This window comes from Pollachius pollachius (assembly GCF_949987615.1).
Source record: "Pollachius pollachius genome assembly, chromosome: 2".
Lineage (NCBI taxonomy): Eukaryota > Metazoa > Chordata > Actinopteri > Gadiformes > Gadidae > Pollachius > Pollachius pollachius.
This window is the reverse complement of record NC_136935.1, coordinates 52,431,983-52,441,671: the sequence shown is the minus strand read 5'-3', so window position 1 is coordinate 52,441,671 and position 9,689 is coordinate 52,431,983. Positions and strand designations below refer to the sequence as shown.

Here is a 9,689-nt window from a genome sequence, read left to right as displayed (position 1 = left end):
CTGCTCTAATGCAGTCCTTGGCTCCCTCTGGGGGAAAAGGGTGGTAGACTGCCTGTATTACCTGCCCCCTGGGCTTCCAGGGCCGCTGTGTCGGGGCCGGGTTGCCACAGTGTGTGTGTGACACTTGCATATCATCACCATTCTTCTCTGTATTTCGCCATTCTAAAAAGAGACGTGTGAAGAAATGGTGTAGGTTGTTTCCTGTCATGTGATTTCCTGACGTGTTATTTCCAGATTCATCAGTTCTCCTTCCACTGAACTAGAGTGGTGACACTGGCCCGAGATCAGCTGGCCGACGATCTAACTGCACCATGATGTCCCCTTGAGGTACGGGGGCGTCTTGAAAAGTAGGAAACTACGCATCAGATGGTCCTCGGACGGCAGGATACCAGCCGGAACACCTCAGAGCTTGGGAAACTGGGGTGGGTCAACCTGGTTTTGGTGAACCGGGTTTGGGTGAGGCTGGTTTGGGTGAACCTGGTTTGGATGAACCTGGTTCTGTTGAACCTGGTGTTGTTAAACCTGGTTTCGGTGAGGCTGTTTTGTTGAATCTGGTTTTGGTGAACCTGGTTTTGGTGAACCTGGTTTCAGTGCTGGTTTTGGTGATCCTGGTTCTGACATGAAGGAAGGAGAGCACATGTCTCCTGAACGTGACGCTGAGGTCATGATGGGCGATGACGAAGCTGTCGGATTCCTCAGACTTCTCTCAGGTAACGGAAGATAAACAATGTGTTTCTGGTTTTGGGCCGTACGACCCCGTGCAGAAAGAGAGGACATCTTCACGGTCTGAAACGTACATGTCTGCACTTTACAAAATGCTGGTTTATGTTTTGGTCAATTGATGCTAGTGTCAGTCATTTTTGTGTGTGTGTGTGTGTGTGTGTGTGTGTGTGTGTGTGTGTGTGTGCATGCGTGTGCGATATATTGTTGTTTCTCCTTCTTCTGACAAATGTACTTATTGTAAGTCGCTTTGGAAAGAAGCGTCTGCTGAACGCCCTGAAGGTATAATATAAATGCCTCTGTGCATATGTGTGTCTGCCCTTTCTCAGCGGGCTATCACTCATTGGACCTCTGCCTCTCACAGATGGGAGTTCTTCCCCCAGCGCCCCCCCCTCTGAGGGCCCCTGCCTGGGCCCCCCCCCTCCTGAGGGCCCCTGGCCCCCTGAGGGCCCCTGGTCGGTCAGACCTGCAGCCCAGCGGTCCGGCCTGCCGCTCAGAGAGCTGGCCGCTACCCTGCAGGAGAAGAGGGCCGAAAGGTGGGGAAATCAATTAGCTTTAGCCTAGCTAAGTGTATTAGCTTTAGCCAAGCTGAGTGTATTAGCTTCAGCCAAGCTAAGTGTAATAGCCCTAGCCTAGCTAAATGTATTAGCTTTAGCTACGCTAAATTTATTAGCTTCAGCCAATACATTTACAGGCTTTAGCCAAGCTAAATGATTTAGCTTTATCTAATCAGTCTGTGAGGGGGAGTCGTGGACCTGGAGGCCAGACCTCAGGGCGTTGGTCTTCCTCAGTTAGCTCCTTTAGCTCCTTTAGCTTAGCTTCAGGTCTACTGTAGATCTCCACTCTTCTCGCAGGCTAGTTTCAGTTTGGAGTTTTGGCTGGCCTACGTTAAGCCCCTCCCCCTTCTTTTTGTCCTGTGGTCAGGGCCTCCGGGGGCCGGCAGGGGCCCCGCAGCCTCAGGGCCTGGGAGGCCTGGGGCCCCGCACACATCATCCGCCCCTGGAGGCTGGGCCCCTGGGCCGGATGGGAGGCCCTCGGCCGCCTGCAGCTGTGGCACCGCGCGCTGCACACCGTCGAGAGTGAGGCTCACCCCCCGGCTTTAGGCCTCACATGTTACATCTTATCTGACGTGTGTTACATGTTACATGTTGATGTTACATCTTATCTGACGTGTGTTACATCTTATCTGACGTATTTTACATGACGTATGTTAAATGTTATCTGACGTATGTAACATGTTATCCGACGTATGTTACATGTTATCTGGATATAACAGATAATGCCCCTCAATAAGGGCGGGAAATGGCTTGTTTGCATCCCTTTAAAGCTGCGCTATGTCCCTTTACTTTAAAGCATTACTATGTCCCTTTACTTTAAAGCATTACTATGTCCCTTTAAATCTGCGCTATGTCCCTTTAAAGCTGCACTATGTCCCTTTACTTTAAAGCTGCACTATGTCCCTTTAAAGCTGCACTATGTCCCTTTACTTTAAAGCTGCACTATGTCCCTTTAAAGCTGCACTATGTCCCTTTAAAGCTGCACTTTGTCCCTTTAAAGCTGCCCTGTGTCCCTTTAAAGCTGCACTGTGTCCTTTAAAGCTTCCCTGTGTCCTTTAAAGCTGCACTGTGTCCTTTAAAACTGCACTGTGTCCTTTAAAGCTGCCCTGTGTCCCTTTAAAGCTGCCCTGTGTCCTTACAAGCTGCACTGTGTCCCTTTACCTTAAAGCTGCACTATGTCCTTTAAAGCTGCCCTGTGTCCCTTTAAAGCTGCACTGTGTTCCTTTACCTTAAAGCTGCACTATGTCCTTTAAAGCTGCCCTGTGTCCTTTAAAGCTGCACTATGTTCCTTTACTTTAAAGCTGGCCTGTGTCCTTTAAAGCTGCACTGTGTCCCTTTAAATCTGCACTATGTTCCTTTACCCTAAAGCTGCCCTGTGTCCCTTTAAAGCTACACTGTGTCCCTTTAAAGCTGCCCTGTGTCCCTTTAAAGCTGCACTGTGTCCCTTTAAAGCTGCCCTGTGTCCTTTAAAGCTGCCCTGTGTCCTTTAAAGCTGCACTGTGTCCTTTAAAGCTGCCCTGTGTCCCTTTAAACTGCCCTGTGTCATTTAAAGCTGCCCTGTGTCCCTTTAAAGCTGCCCTGTGTCCCTTTAAAGCTGCCCTGTGACCCTCTATACTGGGGAATTCTTCTTGATATATATCGTGGTTTTATTTTGCTAGCTGCTGGCTGTGGTCTCCCTCTGTAGGTCGGTTTGGGGTGGGCATCAAGGCGTACTTCGTCTTCCTCAGGTACCTGGTGTACATGAACCTGCTCCACAGTGTGTTTGTCCTGGCCTTCATCCTGGGGCCCGCGGCACGGAAGATAAGAGCCAGCTTCAATGGTGAGGAAACTACTGGATCATAAGTGCCCAAATATGGGCATCACTCTCTGCACTACATCATGTGATATGAGTTTTGATGTAGTGTACTATATTTTTTATAGATTCTCACAGCTTTTTTTACAACAACGCATCATTGGACATTCTCCTTGGAACTGTAAGTGTGTTTGTGTGTTTATAGGTTTATGTGTGTGTGTGTTTGTGCGTGAGTGTATGCGTGTGTATGTGTGTGTGTGTGTGTGTGTGCATGCATGTGTGTGTGTGTTTGCGTGTGTGTTTAATTGTGATTGTTTGGTGGTTCTTCTTGCTGTGTGTAAATCGTCTGACCTCTGACCTCTGAAGGGCTTCCTGGAGAGTTCTCCTGTCTTCTACGGGTTCTACTCCTCCAGCTACTCCACCTATCCCTGCCTGAACCCAGCCCTGCTGTACCTCACCGGGGTCCTCGCCATCTTCAGCCTCAGCCTCATCATGCTGGTCCGCAGGTCAGCCACAAGCATCTACCAGTCAGTCAGTCAGTCAGTCAGTCGGTCAATCAATCAGTCAGTCAATCAGTCGGTCAATCAGTCAATCAGTCGGTCAGTCAGTCAATCAGTCGGTCAATCAGTCAATCAGTCGGTCAGTAGGTCAATCAGTCGGTCAATCAGTCAATCAGTCGGTCAATCAGTCAATCAGTCGGTCAATCAGTCAATCAGTCGGTCAATCAGTCAATCAGTCAGTCAATCAGTCAATCAATCAGTCAATCAGTCAATCAGTCAATCAGTCGGTCAATCAGTCAATCAGTCGGTCAATCAGTCAATCAGTCGGTCAATCAGTCAATCAGTCGGTCAGTAGGTCAATCAGTCGGTCAATCAGTCAATCAGTCGGTCAATCAGTCAATCAGTCGGTCAATCAGTCAATCAGTCGGTCAATCAGTCAATCAGTCAGTCAATCAGTCAATCAATCAGTCAATCAGTCAGTCAATCAGTCAATCAATCAGTCAATCAGTCAATCAGTCAGTCAGTCAATCAGTCAGTCAGTCAGTCAATCAGTCAATCAGTCAATCAGGCAGTCAGTCAGTCAGTCAGTCAATCAGTCAAGTGGTGTGTGTGTGTCAGGACGGTGTTGTGGTACTGATGGTGTGTGTCTGTCAGGGCGGTGTTGTGGTACTGATGGTGGTGTTTGTCAGGACGGTGTTGTGGTACTGATGGTGTGTGTCTGTCAGCACGGTGTTGTGGTACTGATGGTGGTGTGTGTCAGGACGGTATTGTGGTACTGATGGAGGTGTGTGTCTGTCAGGACGGTGTTGTGGTACTGATGGTGGTGTGGTACTGATGGTGGTGTGTGTCAGAATGGCGGTGGCCTACAGGCGGAGCTGGTTGCTGGGGAAACGCCAGGCGGTGAACCTCAGCCTCCGGGTGCTGAGCGGCTGGGACTTCACCGTCCAAGACCCCGCCACTGCAGCCCTGAAGCACGGCTTCATCAGGAACCACCTGAAGGTGGGCACACACACACACACACACACACACACACACACACACACACACACACACACACAGGCACAGGCACAGGCACACACACACACACAGGCACACGCAGCACGCACGCACACACTCCTCCTGACCTTTTCACCTCCTGGCCTCCTGGCCTCCTGACCTCCTGGCCTCCTGGCCTTCCTCCTCCTGACCTCCTGACCTCCTGGCCTCCTGACCTCCTGGCCTCCTGACCTCCTGATCTCCTGGCCTCCTGACCTCCTGACCTCCTGACCTCCTGGCCTCCTGACCTCCTGGCCTCCTGGCCTTCCTCCTCCTGACCTCCTGATCTCCTGGCCTCCTGACCTCCTGACCTCCTGATCTCCTGGCCTCCTGACCTCCTGACCTCCTGACCTCCTGGCCTCCTGGCCTCCTGACCTCCTGGCATCCTGACCTCCTGATCTCCTGGCCTCCTGACCTCCTGACCTCCTGACCTCCTGGCCTCCTGGCCTCCTGACCTCCTGGCCTCCTGACCTCCTGGCCTTCCTCCTCCTCCCTCAGCTCTACCTGCAGGAGCAGGCCTTCAGCCTGCGTGAGGCTCAGAGGACCCTGACTCAGTGGGGGGTGCTCTACACGCTGAGGGTCTCGCTCAACCTCTTCGTTCTGTCTCTGCTGGGAGGAGCCTTCGCCCTCATCTACTTCTTCACCTCGTGGTCCAATGAGAAGCTCAGTGGCGAGGTAGGTTCAGATGTTTAGAACGTCACCGTGTGGAACATTAACATTTACCTTCAGGGCATTCCGCCGACGGTTTTATCCAAATTGACTTACAAGAAGTACGTATGTCAGAGGAAAGAGAAACAACACTATATCACTGTGGGCACAGCAAGGATGTTCATAGAACCAAGTACTAAACATCACTAGGTTGACCCATTCCCCGTACACAACAGAGACAGCTAGGGTAAGACACTACACAAGGATAGGTACGAATGTAAGGTTCAAACATACAATAGGTGTGTAAGAGGGGTGTGGGGGGTAAGGAGTCTAGGTGAACTCTTAACAGGTGTGTCTGGAGTCACTTGTGGACCCTGGAGAGGTGGTGGGTCGACATGCATCACACCTGTGAGTCTCTCCTTTTACACCTCCCTCTCTGATTCTCTCCCCCTCTTCTCTTGTTGATCTTGCGTCTCTCAGGCTGGGTTCTGGCGCACTCTGCTGTTCCAGTATCTGCCGGCCATCACCATGAACCTGGTCAACCTGCTCCTCCCTCCCATCTTCAGGAAGATCTCCTCTCTGGAGGACTACTCTCTCTCCACTCAGGTCAACGCCACCTTCATGAGGTAGTCCCATTCACACGCAAACGTTTCCTTTGGCAGAGTGTCGAGGCGTCCCTGAGTGAGACGCCTCACCCTGACTGCTCCTGACCAGCTGGCTTTCGCCCTGAGCGGTCGACTCCACCGTCGGTGTGTGGATGTGTGTAGACTGGTTGCAAGTCGCTTTGGATAACAGCGCCTGCTAAACGCCCTCAATGAAGTATTCCACCATCTCTGTGTTTCCTAGGAGCATCTTTCTGAAACTGGCCTCACTGGGAATCTTCTTGTTCTTCATATTTAAAGCCGAACTCAAACAAGGAGTCTTGTGTTGGGAGAACCACTTTGGGAGAGAGATGTACAAGCTGGTGATGCTGGACTTCATGGCCAGTATCCTCATCACTCTGCTGGTGGACCTTCCCACAAGGTCTGCCTTCATCTGAATAACTCTCTTCATTAGCTGGTTTCAAAGGCTTCCCAGAAGTTTATTAGCCATGGGAAATCAAGAAAGTACAAGTAAACTTCAGGTTGGTATTCAGAACATGCTGGTATTCTGTGCCTGTGTTGGGTTCATATTCCGCAGGTTGCTGAAGGACAGGTGTCCGTCATGCTGGCTGGCGCGGTTGTCAGGGAAACAGCGATTCCAGGTCCCGTTCAATGTCCTCAGCCTGGTGTACAACCAGACGGTGCTGTGGGCCGGTGTGTTCTACTGCCCCCTGCTGCCGCTCTTAGGGACTGTCAAACTGGTGACGCTGTTCTACTTCAAGAAGGTACTCAGACATGAGGAGATAACTCTCAAACAAATCCTCCAGTCGTTCCTCTGATCTCGATGTACTTGCGTTACGACCGTAAGTTGATATAAGACCAGGTCGGGAGGTTACATAGCAGAAAATAACCTGGCACCATTCAAAGAAACAAAGGGTTTATCTCAACTGTATGGACTACAGGAACGAAGGAATAACTGAGGGAATAGCTTCAGGGTAGCCAAGTCCAAAATAATAACCAAAAATCCTCCTGACTTCTAACCAAAGCCTGCAGTTTAGGAATAAACAAAATATACTTCCAACCTCCACCCCTCCATACAAACACAGGAGAAAAAAGCATGGGCAAAACAAAATGGCGGCTTACCCTTCCACACCTTATTTAGGCTCTCAGAACCAAACTCCACCAGCCGAGCCCTCAGTGAAGGACAACAGCCTGTAGGCTGGCCAGATAGAGGCTCAAAGAGAAAGGGCTCAGACTCTGGTGCTGGAACTACCTCTGTCTGACCGGACTGCTGATGAGGTACAGGTGCCAGTCTTTAGCTTTGAAAACGTATCGATCCGTCTCCCCCTCAGTTCAAAGTGCTGCGCTGCTGCGGTCCGGAGCAGAGGATGTTCAGAGCCGCCAGTTCATCGGTCCTGTTCCACTTCATGCTGCTGCTGGGCCTCTTCATGGTGGCAGGCATCCTGGGCCTGGACATCACGAGGTGAGGCACCCTGGAGCTCAGAGGTGAGGCACCCTGGAGCTCAGAGGTGAGGCACCCTGGAGCTCAGAGGTGAGGCACCCTGGAGCTCAGAGGTGAGGCACCCTGGAGCTCAGAGGTGAGGCACCCTGGGCCTGGACATCACGAGGTGAGGCACCCTGGAGCTCAGAGGTGAGGCACCCTGGAGCTCAGAGGTCTACTGAGGACCGTACCTGAGGCCCGTGGTGTATCTCGGTGGAGGTGCTGAGTCTGGTCTTCCCTGCAGGTCCAGGTCCCAGCCCTCCTCCTGCGGGCCCTTCGAGGGCGGCAGTGTGCTGAACTCGACGGGCGTGTGTGTGGCCAGCCTCCCAGGGCCGCTGCAGACCAGCCTCGGCTACCTCGCCTCCAGGCCCTTTGTGGTGCCCCTCATCATGGCTGAGATGTAGGGTTACATTTACATCACATTCAGGGCGCTAAGCAGACGCTTTGATCCAGAGTGACTCACAATAATAAGTCCATTAGTCAGAAGAAAGAGAAACAACAATATATCTCTGTCGATACAGTAAGGATGTTCATAGAACCAAATGCCGAGCACTAACCATCACTTGGTTAACCCATTCCCAGTACACAACACAGATAGCTAGGATAAGATGCTACACAATGCACAGTGCACAGTACTGTTTTTAAGTGCCAGGACATACAAATGAAATGTTGGTTTATATCCAGGTCTGTCTTTGGAAGCAGACGTATAGCAATTCAAATGAATGTCAGGGTGAAGAATGGCAGCTTTTTTTCAAAGGCCATGCGATGAAAGCAGTAATCTGCCTGTTGGAGGAACAGAAAGTGATTGAAAGTATAGTTTAGTAGTAGTATAGTAATATAGTACAGTAGTAGCCTGGTAGTACAGTAGTAGTATAGTAGTAGTGTGGTAGTATCGTATAGCAGTAGTATGGTAATATAGTACAGTAGTAGTATGGTAGTATAGTAGTAGTATGGTAGTATGGTAGTGTAGTATGGTAGTACAGTAGTAGTATGGTAGTAGTATGGTAGTATAGTAGCAGTATGGTAGTATAGTAGTAGTATGGTAGTATAGCAGTAGTATGGTAGTAGTATGGTAGTATAGTAGTAGTATGGTAGTACAGTAGTAGTATGGTAGTATAGTAGTAGTATGGTAGTACAGTATAACATCACAGGGTGCTGGCAGAAACAGACCAGAACAGCTGAGGGAGATGAGTTCCTCTGTGGTGAGGGTCCTCGACTGAAGGTGGTGTTTTAAGGTGGTGTCGTGGTGTTTAAAGGTGGCGTCCTGGTGTTTTAAGGTGGTGTCGTGGTGTTTAAAGGTGGTGTCGTGGTGTTTAAAGGTAGTGTCGTGGTGTTTAAAGGTGGTGTCGTGGTGTTTAATGGTGGTGTCCTGGTGTTTTAAGGTGGTGTCGTGGTGTTTAAAGGTGGTGTCGTGGTGTTTAAAGGTAGTGTCGTGGTGTTTAAAGGTGGTGTCGTGGTGTTTAATGGTGGTGTCCTGGTGTTTTAAGGTGGTGTCGTGGTGTTTAAAGGTGGTGTCGTGGTGTTTAAAGGTGGCGTCCTGGTGTTTAAAGGTGGTGTCGTGGTGTTTAAAGGTGGTGTCGTGGTGTTTAAAGGTGGCGTCCTGGTGTTTAAAGGTGGGGTCGTGGTGTTTAAAGGTGGTGTCGTGGTGTTTAAAGGTAGTGTCCTGGTGGTTAAAGGTGGTGTCGTGGTGTTTAAAGGTGGTGTCGTGGTGTTTAAAGGTGGCGTCCTGGTGTTTAAAGGTGGTGTCGTGGTGTTTAAAGGTGGCGTCCTGGTGTTTAAAGGTGGTGTCCTGGTGTTTAAAGGTGGTGTCCTGGTGTTTAAAGGTGGTGTCGTGGTGTTTAAAGGTGGGGTCGTGGTGTTTAATGGTGGTGTCGTGGTGTTTTAAGGTGTGTCGTGGTGTTTAAAGGTGGTGTCGTGGTGTTTAAAGGTGGTGTCGTGGTGTTTAAAGGTGGCGTCCTGGTGTTTAAAGGTGGCGTCCTGGTGTTTAAAGGTGGCGTCGTGGTGTTTAAAGGTGGTGTCGTGGTGTTTAAAGGTGGTGTCCTGGTGTTTAAAGGTGGGGTCGTGGTGTTTAAAGGTGGTGTCGTGGTGTTTAAAGGTGGTGTCGTGGTGTTTAAAGGTGGTGTCGTGGTGTTTAAAGGTGGTGTCGTGGTGTTTAATGGTGGCGTCCTGGTGTTTAAAGGTGGTGTCGTGGTGTTTAAAGGTGGCGTCCTGGTGTTTAATGGTGGTGTCGTGGTGTTTAAAGGTGGCGTCCTGGTGTTTAAAGGTGGTGTCGTGGTGTTTAAAGGTGGCGTCCTGGTGTTTAAAGGTGGTGTCGTGGTGTTTAAAGGTAGTGTCCTGGTGTTTAAAGGTGGCGTC

The 9,689-nt window shown here is 50.3% G+C and overlaps 1 protein-coding gene across 1 annotated transcript in view; it reads left to right on the top strand.

The window, feature by feature from the left end:
* Positions 1 to 397: 397 nt before the first annotated feature.
* tmc8 (transmembrane channel-like 8) overlaps positions 398 to 9,689 on the top strand; it is a gene marked incomplete at its 3' end in the record, with an annotated part of 9,684 nt that continues 392 nt past the window's right edge. Inside the window, 13 exon segments of the mRNA XM_079730162.1 lie at positions 398 to 710; positions 1,085 to 1,256; positions 1,645 to 1,799; positions 2,962 to 3,096; positions 3,198 to 3,250; positions 3,436 to 3,575; positions 4,421 to 4,568; positions 5,103 to 5,279; positions 5,733 to 5,878; positions 6,099 to 6,275; positions 6,432 to 6,618; positions 7,186 to 7,316; positions 7,579 to 7,734. Coding sequence (XP_079586288.1) covers positions 620 to 710; positions 1,085 to 1,256; positions 1,645 to 1,799; positions 2,962 to 3,096; positions 3,198 to 3,250; positions 3,436 to 3,575; positions 4,421 to 4,568; positions 5,103 to 5,279; positions 5,733 to 5,878; positions 6,099 to 6,275; positions 6,432 to 6,618; positions 7,186 to 7,316; positions 7,579 to 7,734 — 1,868 coding nt within the window. The 5' untranslated portion in view covers positions 398 to 619.